Source organism: Neolamprologus multifasciatus, chromosome 3, assembly GCF_963576455.1.
Source record: "Neolamprologus multifasciatus chromosome 3, fNeoMul1.2, whole genome shotgun sequence".
Taxonomy (NCBI): Eukaryota; Metazoa; Chordata; class Actinopteri; order Cichliformes; family Cichlidae; genus Neolamprologus; species Neolamprologus multifasciatus.
Genome location: NC_140441.1, coordinates 34,094,528 through 34,111,032, shown reverse-complemented (window position 1 = coordinate 34,111,032; position 16,505 = coordinate 34,094,528). Strand labels below are relative to the sequence as shown.

The window sequence follows — 16,505 nt, the reverse complement described above, 5'->3', positions numbered from 1 at the left end:
TACTCATACTCAGTCGCAAAGACAGAGACGTGCTCGCATATATACACTTAAGCTGAATCACACAACTGCAGCAGGACGGAGTCATTGTGCACTTCAGAGATAAATCAAGTGGTTAAAGGTAAGAAACAGAGTCCAGCTGAAAGAAGAGGCGACAACGTTAGCATGTACTTTATCTTTGTTAAACTTTACCGTGTTTCTGGGCATCATTTATTTTTATTTTGTCTGTTAAATATTGATTTTTTTTAAAACATTTTAGCCTTTATTTCATTGAACAGTGCACAAATAAGACAGGAAAGCAGGGACAGAGTGAAGAGGAATGAGCAGGCCTGAGATGGACCCAGATCAGGTCTCTGCAGCACACTTTGACCTGTGGTTCACCAGCAGTTTGCTGTCTGTTAACATTCAGTGCATTTAAAAGCACTGGGCTCATCCATACATGCACTTGACTACTTGTGCATTGATTAACAGTTAACAATATGAGCATTAGACTGCACTCTCACACAGAGACACAAATCTCTATGAGGATGACAGCACCAATACGATCTGTGTTTATTGTAACAATGTAACTACATCATAAAGGTAATATAATGACTGAATTTAATATGGAAACGTTTCTGTGTTAGAGTAAAATAATATGTGATTACAACTGTTCATGAATGATAACCTGTAGCACACTTTCACTTTATTTTACCTGTGTGAGAACTCAGTTTGTGCTTTTCTTATAGACACTCTGTGTGGGTGAAATATACGCTGCGCTGAAGGCTGTTAATGTAATAATGTTCTATTGTTATTATTAGCATCGGAGTCAGGTGTGAGGTCATCTTTGTGGTAAAATAGTGGTGTTGATACAGTTTATTTATAGGTCAGTAGGTTGCATTTGGTTTTAGAAGAGCTCAAACACTGACACCAACCATTAAACTGCAGTTAAAGTTTTATTTTCTCGTAACAGGAAGCTGTCTTATTTGATGTCTGTTTGTTTTAAGTATTAAAATAAAACATTATTTTATTATTTTATGGACACTTTGTTTGTATCAATCGTAGAAAAGTTAAGACTAAACTGGAGGTATAAACAGAAACATTCTGTGTAAATAGTAAATTAAATGCTTTTGTATCAGTGATACTCATGAATCATTTATTATATTTATTCTGGGTGAGCTGGAGGCTTTGAGAGAACTTCTGAGAAAATGATTTTAATAATTTATTTCAGTTGTAGCATGGCGCCACCTTCTGACAGAAAACAAATTCTGCAGCTCTGAAAACCTTAATATAGGAATCAAAGTGCAGGTTTTTTTTCTTTTTGCTTCCGTTGGAGTGTTTGTAGTTCTAGTTGTTTTGGTCAGATGTTGTGATGAGTGAATGAAGTCAGACTGTAGATTTTCCTTCTTCTAGCTGTACTGACTGACCTTTGACCTCATGTGTTGATGACTCTTCACCTCTGTCTCCTCTCACAAGGAGAAGATGATCTGCAGGATCCTGCTGCTCATCATCCTCACCTCATGTGTCTCTGGTTAGTTTACAGCTTCACTTTATGAACTCCAAATAAAGCTCAACAACAGATTTGTTCCAGTTCTCAGTGTGTCTGCTCCTCTCTTTCCCTCTCTGTCTCCTCAACAGGATCATTTGTAGTCAATGTGACACAGAGCTGCTATCAGGCAGAGGAGAACCACAACATCACACTGGAGTGGACGTTCACCACCAAACCTGACAGATCCACCCAAACTCTCAACATCCTCTGTGAACTCTTCATCAGTGATAAACTCTCAGTCCTGTATCATGTCCATGAAGGTGTTGAGGTGTCAGAGTCTCAGGATGAAAAGTTTACAGGACGAGTCCAGAGTAACAAAGACGCCCTCAGAGAAGGACGAATCAGACTTCAACTGTCCAGACTCAGGACTGATGACTCGGGTCTGTACCTGTGTGAGGTGAACACTGATTATGGCTTCAGTGTTGGAAGATGTCAACTCAACGTCACTGGTGAGATATTTTTTTTAACACTTTGCAAACATTATTCAATTCAAGTTAAAACAAAACCTGTTATTTTGGGCTTGGTCTGTTTGTTTTTAGCAGTTTTTCATTCGTCCAACCTTCAGACTGTGAGTCCACAACCAGAGAGCACAGAAAGCCAGCGTGGTGTCGGACTGTCACTGGTATTACCACTACTAGCTCTAGTGGTCATCTGCGCTCTGCTCTGTTTAGTTGGCATAAAAAAAAAGGAAACAAACATTGACAAGTGTTTCAGAAATTAAACCAATCACCACTTAGAGGACTTTTTTTGGAGGATCAATTTGAGCCCAAATTATTTGAGCTTTAAATAAAGACCCGAGTCACAAATTTAATCAACAAACTCTTCAACATGTGTTTAAGTTCCAGAAAGCAAATTATGAAAAAAATATAATCTGTATTAATTAAGTTCCTATTTATTGAAGCTTTTACAGGAGTGATAAATAACATTAGTGTAAACAATGATTCTTGTTTTACTAAAAAATGAGAAATCTTTGAACAGACTTTGTCTTCTGTGTCCCATCCTGTTGCTGCATTACAAGTTTCAGCTTCATCTCTCACCTCCATGAATACTAAAGACTGTAACAGCTGATTGAGAGGGTTGCCGTTTAACGTTTTATCATTAAAATAAGTAAGATATGTGATGAGTACAAGGAAAATGTTTATGCAGACATATCACTGCTGTAATAATGTTTACATGTTTACGAATAAAATCATTTGTATTAGAGAAGTTCTTATTTTTGTGTTTTCATTTATTTATTTTTAAACAAGTGGAAAAACAAAAAAGAGTTTATAATCAACACACAAAACAACTTTATTAACACCAGGGCTCAGTCCTGTCTGGGTTTATTCCACCTTTATTAAAAAGACAAACATGTTTTTACTTTCTGTAGTCAGACTTTATTTTCAGCATCAGTTCCTGAGTGTGTGGTTTTAAGCCCCTCATTGCTTCATCAACATAGTTACTGTTTATTTTTCCTGCCATCTTGTAGAAGCTCAGAGAGCTTTGAAGAACGATGAGCAACTCAGGTTAAACAGTCCTGTTACATCATGGAGATCTAGACTGTAAACTTTCCTTCAGAGTTTCAGAGCAGCATGAAAATAAAGCTGCAGACACTGAATCTGGTGTTGACATTTATTAAACACGGTAAACAACAAGTCCTCTTTACTGTGGTTGGACTATTTCTGTGAGCTGATGGAGCTGAAGTTGGGATTATGCTGAGCAGTGACTACTCTGAGGACACACAGCAGTCGATCAGATGAGTCCAATCATTGCTTTACTTACTGCAGGTATTCACACAGCACAGGAATGAACTGTAGCCTCAGGTTTTACACACTTTGTATGCTGTGTGTGAAAAAATAAACAACAATAAACAACTTTTACATTAATGTTAAAGATTATGTGGGTTTATAAAACAATCTGTTGAAACTATTTAACTCATTTCTGTGTTAAACCAACTCCTAACTCCACAGCTGTTACATCACCACATGGATGAATGTAATCCAACACTGTCATCTGGTGATAATGAGTTTACAGCAGAGTAACTTTGCGGCTTTAGCTTTATGTTTCGTGATGAGTCTTTCTGAAGCTCATCATATTTCTGCTACAGGGTTTTGTCTCCTGGCTTTATTTCTGAAAACAACTAAAAATATTACAAGCAGTCCCAGCAGAGCTGCCAGCACTCCCATTAAACTATAGAGACCGGTCATGCCTCCACTGTCTGCTGTTGTCGGTCTCTGAGGGTGGAGCTGATCAGCTGCTGTAAATGATATGAAAATATGTATCATTGATTGATTGATTGAAGTAAAATGTTGGTTACACAGAGTTACTCAGGTCATAATTTTACGTATAGATCAACATGACTCTTAGCAGGTAAACTACATCAGGGCTACTTCATAGACTGTATATAAAAGATGGAGTCAGTCACCATAACGTCCTACATTGTTTAATGAAGCCATGATTAGTATTGTTTTGTTATGGTCATCTTGATGTTTGCACGTGATGAGCAGGAGGTAAATCTGAGTGAGAAACTGAGGAAACCTGAACATGAATGAAATGAACCTCTTGTTTTATTCAGTTTGAGTTCAGCAGCAGATCTACTCTGCTGTGTTTAGACTAACAGATAAAAAATTGTGTTTAACTGGTGAGAAGTCTGAGGTTAGAGCAGCCGACTGATAGTCTGCAGGTTTCTGGTTTGAGTCCCTGATCAGATGTTGACATCTTTGAGATGACTGTTCTCATGATCCCAGATATAAATAAACATAAACAACTCAACTATGGATCAAATATTTAACAAAAGGTTTCGGGGCTTTTAGGTGTCTTGAAGATATTTGAACTCTGAGAGAAACAGCTGTCTGTTTCTTCCTTTTAGTGATTGCACCTCTGATCACATGAAGACTGTGGGCAGTGGGACACTGTGGAGGTGGGCTGTAGCCTGTCCACTCAATCACACTTTAGTTATTGGAATTGTGTTTTCTGTGCTGCCTTTTATACTAATGTTCTTCTTTGCTTTTAGTTTGTGTAAGTTGAGCCTCACATCAATAAATATAACTAAATGGTTGACAAATAGGACACTGAGGAGTAACTGGTTAGCAGATATCAGAGAGCTTGAAGGAACATGTGATGTTAGGAGATTAACGGATTTTTAAAAAGAGAAAACATTTTAAAATCAGTCCTAAAAGTCACAGGAAGCCAGTGAATGGAGGCCAGGAAACAGGAGACTGGAGGCTCCAGTTTCAAGGCCAGCTTTCAAATTTTGGACCAACTGATGGCATGAAAGGGAAAGATGATTCACACCAAAATATACAGCAGTATAACAGTCAAGTCATAACGTAATAAAAACATGTAGAACTCTATAAAATGATTAAAACATAAGAAGGAATTGACCTTAGTAAGAAGTATTGGTTAGTAAAAACCCAATTTTATAACAAAATTAATCTTTTTATCCAATTTTAAGTTAAAGTCCATCGTATCATGTTGAGGTTTTTGACACAAGGAACCAGTGGACACAGGTCCCATTTTGGAAAACCATTAGAACTACTGGGTTTAAGTATCATGGCCTCAGTTTTGGTCTCATTTCAGTTAAAAAGGGAAAAAAAAGAAAAATGAAAGGGGAGAGTGGTTACTGAGATCACAGATTAATGGTGGTGCTTTTGCAACCACACCCTGCTATTCACTAAAAAAAGAATTGAAGTCTTTTGACGTTGACTTCATTGTTCAGACCCAGAAGCTATCTTTCATACACAGTCTATGGTCTGTTTTAACAGCTCAGTGGATCGAACATTGAACACCATCGTAATAAAAGAAACTAGATTAACTTCAGCTAAATCAACATACCAGTGACGTTGAGTCGACAGCTGGCAGAGCCGAAGCCATAATCAGTGTTCACCTCACACTGGTACAGACCCGAGTCATCAGTCCTGAGTCTTGACAGTTGAAGACTGATTCGTCCTTCTTTGAGGGCGTCTTTGTCACTCTGGACTCTTCCTGAAAACTCTTCATCTTGAGACTCTGACACCTCAACACCTTCATGAACCTGATACAGGACTGAGGATATACGACTGATAAAAAGTTCACAGAGGATGTTGAGAGTTTTGTTGGATCTGTCATGTTTGGTGGTGAACGTCCACTCCAGTGTGATGTTGTGGTTCTCCTCTGCCTGATAGGAGGTCTGTGTCACATTGACTACAAATGATCCTGTTGAGGAGACAGAGAGGGAAAGAGAGGAGCAGACACACTGAGAACTGGAACAAATCTGTTGTTGAGCTTTATTTGGAGTTCATAAAGTGAAGCTGTAAACTAACCAGAGACACATGAGGTGAGGATGATGAGCAGCAGGATCCTGCAGATCATCTTCTCCATGAGAGAGGAGACAGAGGTGAAGAGTCCTCAACACATGAGGTCATAGGTCAGTCAGCACAGCTAGAAGAAGGAAAATCTACAGTGTTCAATATATCCTCTACTGTAGAGCAGCATGTTCTATTGTGGATGAAGTGTGCAGAGGTTTATCCAAGGTGACAGCAAAAGAGTAGGTCATAAAATGTGCCTCTGGGAGTTCTCACATTACAGTGAAATCAGAAATGATGAGAGCCAAAGGAGGAGCACTGGAGAGGCAGCCTCACCACCCTCCTAGAAAAGAGCTGAGGAGAGCCCCTGACAGTGTGGGGAGTGGGGGGGGGGCACCCAGCCATGGTGCAGAATCCACAGGGGGCTGGGGAGACATGCCCACAGGCTCCACCAGCAGCCGGCCAGAACAGACTGACTCCCCGGATTCAGAGACCTGAGAGCCGGGGACCCTCCACTCTCTGCAAGGGGCCTGGCCGTGCCATGGGAGCCAGGCCCCACCGAGCAGCCACTGGGAGTGTGTCAGTACGTACCTGAGCACCCAGTCTCGGACACCGAGAACCACCTACGCACTGACGTCAGAGGGCATCAGCCAATGGCAGGGAGTGTGGTGGTGGGGAGATAAGCCCCCACATTTGGGGATCACAATTGTTTTTTGTTTTTTGCTATAACTGATTTATCTCTCTATAATCTCACTGGCATCTTCACCATCAGTAGACAGACAAAAAAAATCAGGTGCTCTCAGCTTTAAGCTGATCAAACAGCTCTTTAAAAGAAAGTATAAAAACTTTGTGTTCTGTGTTTTAGAATATATCAAATATTATCCAACACATGTTTGTTGGTAAGGCAGCACGGTGGCACGGTAGTTAGCACTGTTGCCGCACAGCAAGAAGGTCCTGAGTTCAATTCCAACATCAGGCCGGTCTTTCTGTGAGGAGTTTGCATGTTCTCCCCGTGTTTGCGTGGGTTCCCTCCGGGTACTCCGGCTTCCTCCCACCGTCCAAAGACATGCAGCTTGTGGGGATAGGTTAATTGGATAATCAAATTGTCACTAGGTGTGAATGTGTGAATGAAAGTGAGTGCGAATGGATGTTTGTCTCTGTGTGTTGGCCCTGCGACAGACTGGCGACCTGTCCAGGGTGTACCCCGCCTATCGCCCTATGACAGCTGGGATAGGCTCCAGCGCCCCCCGCAACCCTAAAAAGGATAAGCGGAAGCGAATGGATGGATGTTTGTTGGTAGCTACAGTAGTGTGCAAAAGTCTTGAGCCAGCTCTTACTTCTTTAAATTTATCTTTGACGGAAGCAGAATTTTTTCAAAAATTCAAACAAACGCACCTGACTGAAACTTGTCAAGGAACCAGTTTTAAAATCTATCTTTAGGTACTTTGTTTTTAGAACCTTGTCAACCCGTCTTATTTCTGTAGTTTAATTTGCCAAAAGCTTAAATATTCTGACCAAGAAGCAAGAAGGTTTCACAAAGAGCTATTGGCTAGAACGTTGGTGTGTAGTGTGTCCTTAAAAGAAGAAACTGGATACATGGAGAACAAAAGAAGTAAAAGTCCTTAAAAAGAAAACAAATCAGGAAAACATGCATAAAGAGCTGACATGGGGTGTGAGATATTCATCTGGACTCTGGGAACTTGAGAAAAAAATGGAATTTTTCAGTTTTGAGAATACAGACAAACCTGATTTTAGAGGGTTTCCTCTTAAATCCCTCGAGGCAGAAAAAAAAATCAGAAATGACATCAGACAGAGACAGCGTCTGTATTTCACTGTAACATCAGCTGGTAAAATAATAACATTATATTTAATGATAATGAGAGCAGATATTTCACTTTAAACACTCTCAGAGACGTTTGACATAAAAACAGAGTTACCGATAAAATACTTACTGTTGCTGTCTGCTCTTCTTTCCACTCACATTCCACACACACCAACATCCACGGACAGATTTCACTCACTGAGCTGGAGAGAAGAGTGCTGTTAGGTTATATAAGACACACCCAACACTCACCTTCCCAGGTGTTGTTTCGCTATGACCCTGCTGAGGGAGCGCTTTCGCTGTGTGCTGAATTTAAAAATAAAACTGAGTGTGGAAAATCTTCAGTGCTGTCACTTTTGTGCTTTACATGCTGGATCCTCTAGTTCCACATTTTTGAAAGATGTCGTTTTTAAAGTTTGCGTGATGGTGCATAAAAAACACAGTTGCAGCTGATTTGATTTTGGTGGCAATCGGGACAAAATTAGAACAAATGTTGTCGTCAGTGCTGGAGAAGTAAAGGCACAAAGCAGAAAGATGTCCTGGGTATCTTCATAGTACAGATCCCAGGAACACGTGGTGAGACAGGATGGGCCAAGTCAAGGTTTAGTGTCTAAATATGGGTGAAGTGAGGTGGATGGTCTGTAAGACAGTCTGCAGCTCATCAGTGTTGTTTTGGGTCTTTAACTTTATTGTTCATCTTTCATAATCAGTAAAAACAGTCTGACATATAGATCAAACTGTCAGTATGACCAAAAGCAGCAGGTCTATAAATGTTAAACTGGACTGTTAGCCTGTTGCTGTGTGGGTGTTAATCATTAAATGATGATTATTTCACTGACTACACAAAACTACACGAACTACCAGCTTCAACTGATGATTGAAACAAAAAGTTTATTAAGTGTATCCTGCCATTTAAATTTTTACTTTTAAATACTTTTTGTTATTTGTTATTTTTTATAGTTTTTTTGTGTCATCTGTAGATGTGATTCTGGAGTTTTGTATTTTAGGTCATCTGTTGTTGTGGTTCTTTGTAAAGATGTTCTCAGTTAGTTCTTGGTTTACTGGTTGTGGTGTTGTTTTACATCCTCGCTTTGTTAGCTCAGTGTGCTCTTTCATGTGTTCTTTGTTGTGTTATACTGTTTACCTGCCTGTATGCTTGGCTTCCTTGACTTCCTGGATTTGTGTTAATTTTATAATTTGCACTCTGATTTAGATTTATATCAGCCAATGAAATGGCTCGTGCTTTCTTTGTGAACTCTGCAGCTTTGCATTTGGCTCCTAACCTGCGCCCTCCACAGTATGACAGTTTTATAACTGCAGTGTAACAGACCATAACAGACTGAGAGCCTCGCTGCTTTTAAATGCTTTAAACAGACAAAAGTGTCAAAAAGGTTGTGCACAAATAAAGAACAGAAGTGGACACAATGATACAGTAAAATATAAAATTCTTATTCCTGCCGCCTCCTCTTGTTTCAGCTGGTAAATGTTTATTCTTTTCAAACATTCGCTGCATCCTTGTTGTCCATGACTCTGTCCTGCAGCTGATGGAAACACCTCTCTGTGGTTTCAAGTTTAAATGTTGTGAGCGATCAGGTAACCGGCACAACAAAGTCCAGTGTTCCCACTTTCACTTTGTTCAGATTTCCCTGCTCTGACTTGGCCTCAGGACGTCTAGGGAAAAGAATCATTTTGCATCAGCGGCCAGTCCTAGTTGATTTCCCCAAAGGAACAGTTTCATAGGACTGAGATGATTTTATGTCTCAGTACTTTGATGTTATGTTGGTAAGATTGTTTAGCACTAATTACCTCCAGCTATATTAGGACTTAAGTTAAACGACGTTTCTATTGTTTTTACTATTAGCAAACTTTGTGATGCGCTATGAAGCAAATTGTTGGTTGACAGTGACCCCTTGTGGACATTTTGAGATATTATTCGTGTCAAGTAAATAATGTTATTACGATTGTTTTTCTAGTTATCTATGACCATAATCATAGTCACACCTATACCGTAAAGCAATAAGTTCATGTACCGTTCCTGGACTGCTGCCATCTTTCTGACAGAAGACTTTGTCCAGACCTGTAACCCCAACATCCCAAATTATCTTCTTTAACTTCTCTTTTGTTATTGTCGTGTTTGCGTTTTCTGCACAGACAAATGTTTGCAGCCACAGCAGCTAAACTGTTTCTGATCAACTGAGAAACAAAAAATAGATTTCATGTATAAATCCGATTGTTTTTATTGATTATGACTTGAAAAAGGAAATTTGCAAAAATTCGATAACAGCCTTGATGAGCTGTAGTTTAGTTTGTACCAGTGCCAGAGTCTCCATCAGTCATTCAGTTTTAGAGGGTACATTTGGATCGATTCAAACTATTAAAGGTTTTATTGGATCTAGAAGCTGTTTAAAGAGCAGAATTTGTGTTTAACTAAACTTTGAACTTTAAATTCTCAGAAATGAAACTGAGGACATGAAGCTGAGGTGAACCGTTTGATTTATTCTGACTTATTTCAACAAATCACCATTAATCACACTCAGTGATGGACTGCTCAGTGAGCTCAGGAACATTATCTGATGTCCTGATCGCTGAACTTGATCAGTGATGTTAAAGCAAACAGGTGTGATCAGGTGCAGCTGTCAGGATGTCTGGAGTCGGAATCATTTTCAGTTATTTCTCACATTTCTTTCCTTAAATCAGGGGTCATTGTCTTCACCAGTGATCATGGACTCATTATTAGGTAAACTGATGCTCACCATGAAAAAAGTGACTTCTATAAACATCTGGAACTACCAAAACATATCATTAGGTATTCTTGTGAACAATTATTTGGGGGAATATTATTGTGTCGTTGGACTTTTGACTTCACTAAAGTCACAGTTCCTCCCAAATCCACAGGGCTGCATCTATTTCTGAACTATTTAAATAACCAGCTCATCAAATTTACTAACACTGTATACTAAGGACTGACAGGCCTGTAGTGACAAATGGAGATTTTAGTATTTTCAAACAACATAAACACTTGAAAAAAATTCCAAGCACAGTTAAGAACACAGATTTCCTTCACCTCTCTTCACTCATTTTTGGAAATGTCTTCCAAAAAAACCAAAAAACCAAATCAAAACTGAAAACACGGGGATCTCTCAAAGACTACTACTGGTTTTCTGTGCTTGTGCTTCTGCATTTAATGAAGCAAAAACATGTTTTCTTATAGCAAACACACAGTAGATTTGTTAAATGCAGCTCAACATGACTTCAGAGTGATTACTGTGAGGACTCCTGAATCTCTTTCTCACACAGGAACAGTTTCAGGCTGCACTTTAATAAAGATTTAAGTCGACATGGTGGTTACCTTTGGATAATGTCTGTTTTCTTGTTCTCTGCTCTACAGCGGGTTTGATGTGACTCAGAAGATCAGTTTGATCAGCAGGTGTTTGATCTTTTCCGCCCAGTGGAAGCTTTTAATAGCTAAAGAGGTGAAGTTGGAAGAGGTGATTCATTCTGATAAATGGCTTGAAATGGTGCCGGATCATGACCATCTATGGACCCGGTGTTAAGTGGCACAGTGGTTCAGAGTTAAGTATGTATCCTGATTCTATACTGCTCAAAAAAAAAAGAAAAGAAAAAAGAAATAAAATACAGAAACTGTGAGGGTGACGAGTAGAGACAGAAATACATTGTACAGAAGTTTGACAGTCCAATATTTTATTTTTTCCTTTACAACTGATATAATGTGTCGACATATACAGTGGAGCCAAGTAAAAACAAATCTTACAAAATGAAAACAGAAACATCTGTGAGATCTTCACTATTGCTCAAAGTGAGAATAGGGAACAAAGCAGTGTAAACACGTAAGAACAGAAGGGAGCTACAGCAATATCTATTTGACTCTGAGCTGCTCTCCATTTTAAGTAATGCTCTGTGCTTGGTCCATCTTCCAATTTTTCTGGGATCTCCAGAAAAATAGAACATTGTGTTCTGGTTGTATTTGTGTTGTTAGTTGTGTTACTGACTCACAGTTTTCCCTGCAGAGCTCACAGACAGATGAGAGATTTTCACAGATTAAATACAGAAATGTATTCACAAACAAAGAAACATTTCTTGTCATTTTTCCAAACTTAAAGAAAATGTTTGATTCCAGATGAATCGACTCTTGTGTTTCCTCCTTTTACTGATCGTGAATCAAAGCTGCTCATCTTTTGTGTTCTTGTGTTTCTGATAAGAATATAAGATCATGTCTGTAACAGAGCAGGAAAAGTGAGCTTATAGCGCCACCATCTGGACAGACAGGCTCATTTAAGCTCTAACTGTAGCTGAGTGTTGGTGTTCAAACTGCAGCATTTCTGTGAGATTCTTTGAATGTTACTTTGTACATTTGGTGAAGCTGTTGCTGCTGTGATGCTTCTCCTCTATAATACTCATAAGTCAGTATATTTCTGTGATATATACACTGTTTGTACCTGTTCTATTTATTTCCTGTATTTAACTTATTTAAATCTTTTCTGAGGTCAGCTAACCGGTGGAAAACAGATGTGACGACAGAGCTCATATAAGATGCTAAAATACAACCGAAACATTCATGCCACTGTTTTACATCTCAAATGAGTAGACCAGGAAATAGATGAGTCAGTAAAAATATAAAATACAAATAAAAGGTTCAGTTCTCTTAAAAAGAAAATGAACTGGAAGTGATTTTCAAAACTGATAAAGAAGTGCTGCCATGTTTAGTAACAATAACTAACGTTACCTGTCATAATGCTTTTAACCAGCTGTTGTTGTTGACTCAGTTGTCTGGAGACACCAGGGTCACATGTTTAATCCACTTATTGCCACAATAAGTAATTGTGATAATACTGAAACCTTTGTTAGAGAACTTACACTCACACATTTCTGAACAACTATCAGTAAATAAAGATGTCCAGTATTGGTGTTATTGAAGCTCCTCTCAGCTACAGTCTGATCCAAAGTGTAGATTTTTACAGCAGAGTTCTTGAACTGGATGAATTTCACGTTTGTTCCTCATGTTTCACTTTTATTTTTGTTTTAAATCCAGGCTGAACTTTGAACTACATGATGCCACAACTCTGAGACCTGCTGCCTGCAGGACACAAATCATCTGTGGAGATTCTGAGGTCAACGAAATAAAAATGGAGGCTGGGGGATGTTCCTGAATAAAGATAAAACATCCACAGTTTCATATGTATTATGGAAGAGGATGATCACAGCAGCAACAGCTTCACCAAATGGAGAAAATTACAGTATTTATTGGAACTTCAATACACATGTTACATTTTTTCCGTGTTCCTTTGAGGCATCAGTGCTCACAACATGCTGCTCTTTTTCTCTGTTACTGATGTATAATGTAGGTGTTTGTAGGTAACTGTTGAAAACATCAGATCACATTTTTATCACTTCAAATTTATACTGACATATTTTAAATTTGTTTGTGAATGCCTCGTCAAAGGGGTCAAAGGTCATCAGCCAGGCTGGTCAGACACAGATGGAGACCGTTCGCATTAACACCTGAGACCATCCTCGAGCAGAGATCCAGGTCACCATCAAACTCCATAACATGTGACTCACGGACAAGAAATCACCATGACGACAAGTCGCTGAGCTGAGCTTTTCAACATCTGAACATGAAGTAAAAATATTCTGATCATTTCCAGCTCTGAGTTTTTATTCTGTGAGTCTACAAGAGTAACTCTGAATGATTCACAGCACAAAACATGCTTCTTTATATTTGTCTGTCTTTGTGAGGAAATGAAAAGAAAAACAGCCTGAATGGAGGAAGTGAGCCGAGGAGCAGAGATGTAAAAATGGTTTGAGATCACGTCTGAGGAAGTCATGTGAAAGAAAGTCCTGTGATGTGATGTGTTCGCAAAGTATGACAAGCATGTGTGTCCTACAGGTCCAGCTAACCCAAACACTACACCACCCTGTGTGGGGAAAAATTTTATCACTATGTGGAAATTATCAAAAGCGATTTAAGAAACCTTTTTATGAACAATTATTACAAAAGAAATGTTATTTATAAGATTGCAGATTATTTCAGCTGCATTAACTTAAATTCAGCAAAAGGAAATTTTACATTTTATTCTACAAGTTATTTTCCGCCACTAGTCAAAGGAAGTTGTTGTTTTTTGATTTTGCTCTTTGATTTCCTTCCTACAATAAAGCAAATGAAAGCAGCCAGCATGGCAGACAGAGGAGCTGTTAGTGCTGTTAGACCCTGTATAGTGCTCAGCATGGTTTTTCCCCAACTCTTTACTTCTCCACTCAGAGTTGATCTCTGAGGTTGGACTTGATCAGCAGCTGTTAAAGACCAGAATGAAAATGTCAGCAATCTGGATTTTAATAATATTAAATATTACAGTTATAAATGAATCATACAGTTAAAGCTTCATTAAATCTGTTGTTCAACAGCTCAGTCGGTACAGCAGTGATAAAGATGTACAAAAAATTACTATTATTTTTCTACTTAATCATCTCACCAGTGATGTTGAGTCGACATCTTCCAACGCTGAAGCCATCATCAGTGTTCACCTCACACAGGTACAGACCTGAGTCATCAGTCCTGAGTCTGGACAGTTGAAGTCTGATTCGTCCTTCTCTGAGGGCGTCTTTGTCACTCTGGACTCGTCCTGAAAACTTTTCATCCTGAGACTCTGACACCTCAACACCTTCATGGACATGATACAGGACTGAGAGTTTATCACTGATGAAGAGTTCACAGAGGATGTTGAGAGTTTGGGTGGATCTGTCAGGTTTGGTGGTGAACGTCCACTCCAGTGTGATGTTGTGGTTCTCCTCTGCCTGATAGCAGGTCTGTGTCACATTGACTACAAATGATCCTGTTGAGGAGACAGAGAGGGAAAGAGAGGAGCAGACACACTGAGAACTGGAACAAATCTGTTGTTGAGCTTTATTTGGAGTTCATAAAGTGAAGCTGTAAACTAACCAGAGACACATGAGGTGAGGATGATGAGCAGCAGGATCCTGCAGATCATCTTCTCCCTGTGAGAGGAGACAGAGGTGAAGAGTCATCAACACGTGAGGTCAAAGGTCAGGCAGTACAGGTAGAAGAAGGAAAATCTGTTAAATTAGATTTAAACAATTTTTTTGAAACAGTTTTGTAGTTACAGAGGTTTTTTATTCTCTAGAGGGAAAAACAAGATTTGTTTCATGTGAATGTTCAGAAAATAATCAAGGAAAATATCATCAGATTAAGGCAGCACAATTTTCAATATAGTTTCAAAGATAAAAGAGACTTTATGAAAATTTGACCTTGAAGAAGAGGTCAGAGGTCCAAAGTAACATGATATTTAGAATATATATAAATATATATTTGCTGTCTATACAAACAATGGAAATAAGAAACAGTTGTACACACACACACACGAAGTTTGAGACCGGCTGTAACGACCTGAAAGCGGTTGAGTGACATCACTCTCTGAACTCCCCCTTGAGGTCTGTCCTATGATAATATTTTAATTCAAAAAGAAAAAAAGTTCTCATTGAAAAAGTCAGATTTTTCCCCACTTGAACATTTCAGATGAAGAAATTTTCTCAGATTGTCATAATTACCAACAGAGACACTGACACGAAGTTTCTTCTGACAGTAAAACTAAAACTTTTCTTCTTCTTGAACTCAGTCTGAGTAAATGTGCCAGAGACCGTTTGAGTTTGCTTACAAACACAGAGCATCAGGAAGGACACAAACAGAGATAAAGATGAAATACTTACTGTTGTTGGTTCATTCTCTCTAGGATGATGTTCGGTGGGGCTGCTTTCCTCATAGTGTGAACACAAACTTCAGATACGATACAGACCTGTCAGTGAGTTTAACTCAGTGTGCTGCATCTCTGACGTTTCATGCATTTCTTCCTCTTTCAAGATGTGTTTAACAGCTGAGCTGTTATGTAATCTCAAAACTGTACAGTTAATAGCGTAAAGTATAAATGTAGAGTTCACAGTCTGGCTGATGCTGAGACCATTTAGCCCAAACTGCTCCAGAAGACTTTCACAGTTCAGTAATATCCTGTTACAGTCTCTCACACAGAAACACTCCCATTACAGAGACGTTTACAGCCAGAACAACATGGCAGAAGCTGTTTCAGGGCAAACCACAGAACAAAAACAGTGACGGCATGCGGCATGTTTTATACCTCTGCAACACTTTGCATTTCACTTTGTGATGACTTTGACAAAGTTATAATTTGTTCCTTTAAAATGATTTACAGATTAAACTTTACTGACTTTTAATCTTTTCATTCTTTAATGGACATATCATATATCCTGGACAAGAAAACAGATGTTTCGTCTGCCAAGCACTAGATCATCAAGCAAGAGACTGCCCTACCTTTAAGTGCTGCAAGTGCGGGGAGTTGGGTCACAAAGCTAAAGAATGCCAAAATGACAGCGAGTGTTCCATGTGTGGACCGAAGGGACACACCTTCTTTAAATGTCCCAAATCATTTGCAAATATAACTAAAGCCCCCCAGCAGCCCTCCACGAGTGCTGTTTATACAATTTTTACATCCACCTCAGCGCTGCCAGAAGCCTTAAATTCAACCTCGTTACAAAAAATGCTCACATTTGGAAATTAATCCTTAACAAATCCACTTATGGTCTCTGAAGCTATTTCAGGACAAGAACCTAGCAATCGTACCTCAACAAATCTTCCTGGTGTAACAGAGCCGCAGACAGACAATAACAACATAGAGGAGGAATTGACGCCCCCAACACAACTTAAAGAGATAACAGCACGAAGTAGAGAAGAGCCAGAGGATCAATTCTTCTCAGAAACCTCTGAGGTGGAATGTGAGAGTGATGACGAGGAATAAGTTTTATCGGAAAGCTACATAAGCGCAAGTGGTAGTGAAGAATCACCTATTTT

The 16,505-nt window shown here is 39.1% G+C and overlaps 3 protein-coding genes across 6 annotated transcripts in view; 1 reads left to right on the top strand and 2 right to left on the bottom strand.

Annotated features, from left to right (window-relative positions):
- Positions 1–685: 685 nt before the first annotated feature.
- LOC146522714 (programmed cell death 1 ligand 1-like) lies at positions 686–2,723 on the top strand. Of its 2 annotated transcripts, none has more exons than XM_085153608.1 (3): positions 686–1,507; positions 1,615–1,974; positions 2,068–2,723. In XM_085153608.1, the coding sequence occupies exons 1-3, from the start codon at positions 1,459–1,461 to the stop codon at positions 2,244–2,246; spliced, it is 588 nt and encodes a 195-aa protein (XP_085009734.1). In that variant the 5' UTR covers positions 686–1,458; the 3' UTR covers positions 2,247–2,723. The 2 variants fall into 2 exon arrangements, with proteins under 2 accessions (XP_085009734.1, XP_085009733.1); XM_085153607.1 differs by having other exon boundaries at positions 2,065–2,723.
- A 2,586-nt stretch (positions 2,724–5,309) lies between these two features.
- Positions 5,310–5,928, bottom strand: LOC146522713 (butyrophilin-like protein 8). Its single transcript, XM_085153616.1, has 2 exons — positions 5,806–5,928; positions 5,310–5,698 (listed from the first exon to the last, which is right to left on the bottom strand). The coding sequence occupies exons 1-2, from the start codon at positions 5,861–5,863 to the stop codon at positions 5,325–5,327; spliced, it is 432 nt and encodes a 143-aa protein (XP_085009742.1). The 5' UTR covers positions 5,864–5,928; the 3' UTR covers positions 5,310–5,324.
- Positions 5,929–10,225: 4,297 nt separating this feature from the next.
- Positions 10,226–16,505, bottom strand: part of LOC146522704 (uncharacterized) — a 39,668-nt gene continuing 33,388 nt past the window's right edge. Inside the window, exons 1-4 of one of the 3 annotated variants that reach the window (XM_085153591.1) lie at positions 15,353–15,765; positions 14,568–14,623; positions 14,101–14,460; positions 10,226–13,921 (exon numbers count right to left, since the gene is read on the bottom strand). In XM_085153591.1, the coding sequence (XP_085009717.1) occupies positions 13,713–13,921; positions 14,101–14,460; positions 14,568–14,623; positions 15,353–15,405 (678 nt within the window). In that variant the 5' untranslated portion in view covers positions 15,406–15,765 and the 3' untranslated portion in view covers positions 10,226–13,712. Of the gene's footprint in view, positions 14,461–14,567; positions 14,624–15,352; positions 15,766–16,505 lie in introns of those variants that run through there. The other 2 variants (XM_085153592.1, XM_085153593.1) reach the window with 2 other exon arrangements.

Excerpts from the sequence above, each read along its gene's own strand:
- LOC146522714 (XM_085153607.1), top strand. The coding sequence starts at position 1,459 with ATGATCTGCAGGATCCTGCTGCTCATCATCCTCACCTCATGTGTCTCT. Across the intron at positions 1,508-1,614 it reads CCTCACCTCATGTGTCTCTG|GATCATTTGTAGTCAATGTG; the intron begins GTTAGTTTACAG and ends TCTCCTCAACAG. Across the intron at positions 1,975-2,064 it reads ATGTCAACTCAACGTCACTG|CAGTTTTTCATTCGTCCAAC; the intron begins GTGAGATATTTT and ends GTTTGTTTTTAG.
- LOC146522713 (XM_085153616.1), bottom strand. The coding sequence starts at position 5,863 with ATGGAGAAGATGATCTGCAGGATCCTGCTGCTCATCATCCTCACCTCA. Across the intron at positions 5,699-5,805 it reads CCTCACCTCATGTGTCTCTG|GATCATTTGTAGTCAATGTG; the intron begins GTTAGTTTACAG and ends TCTCCTCAACAG.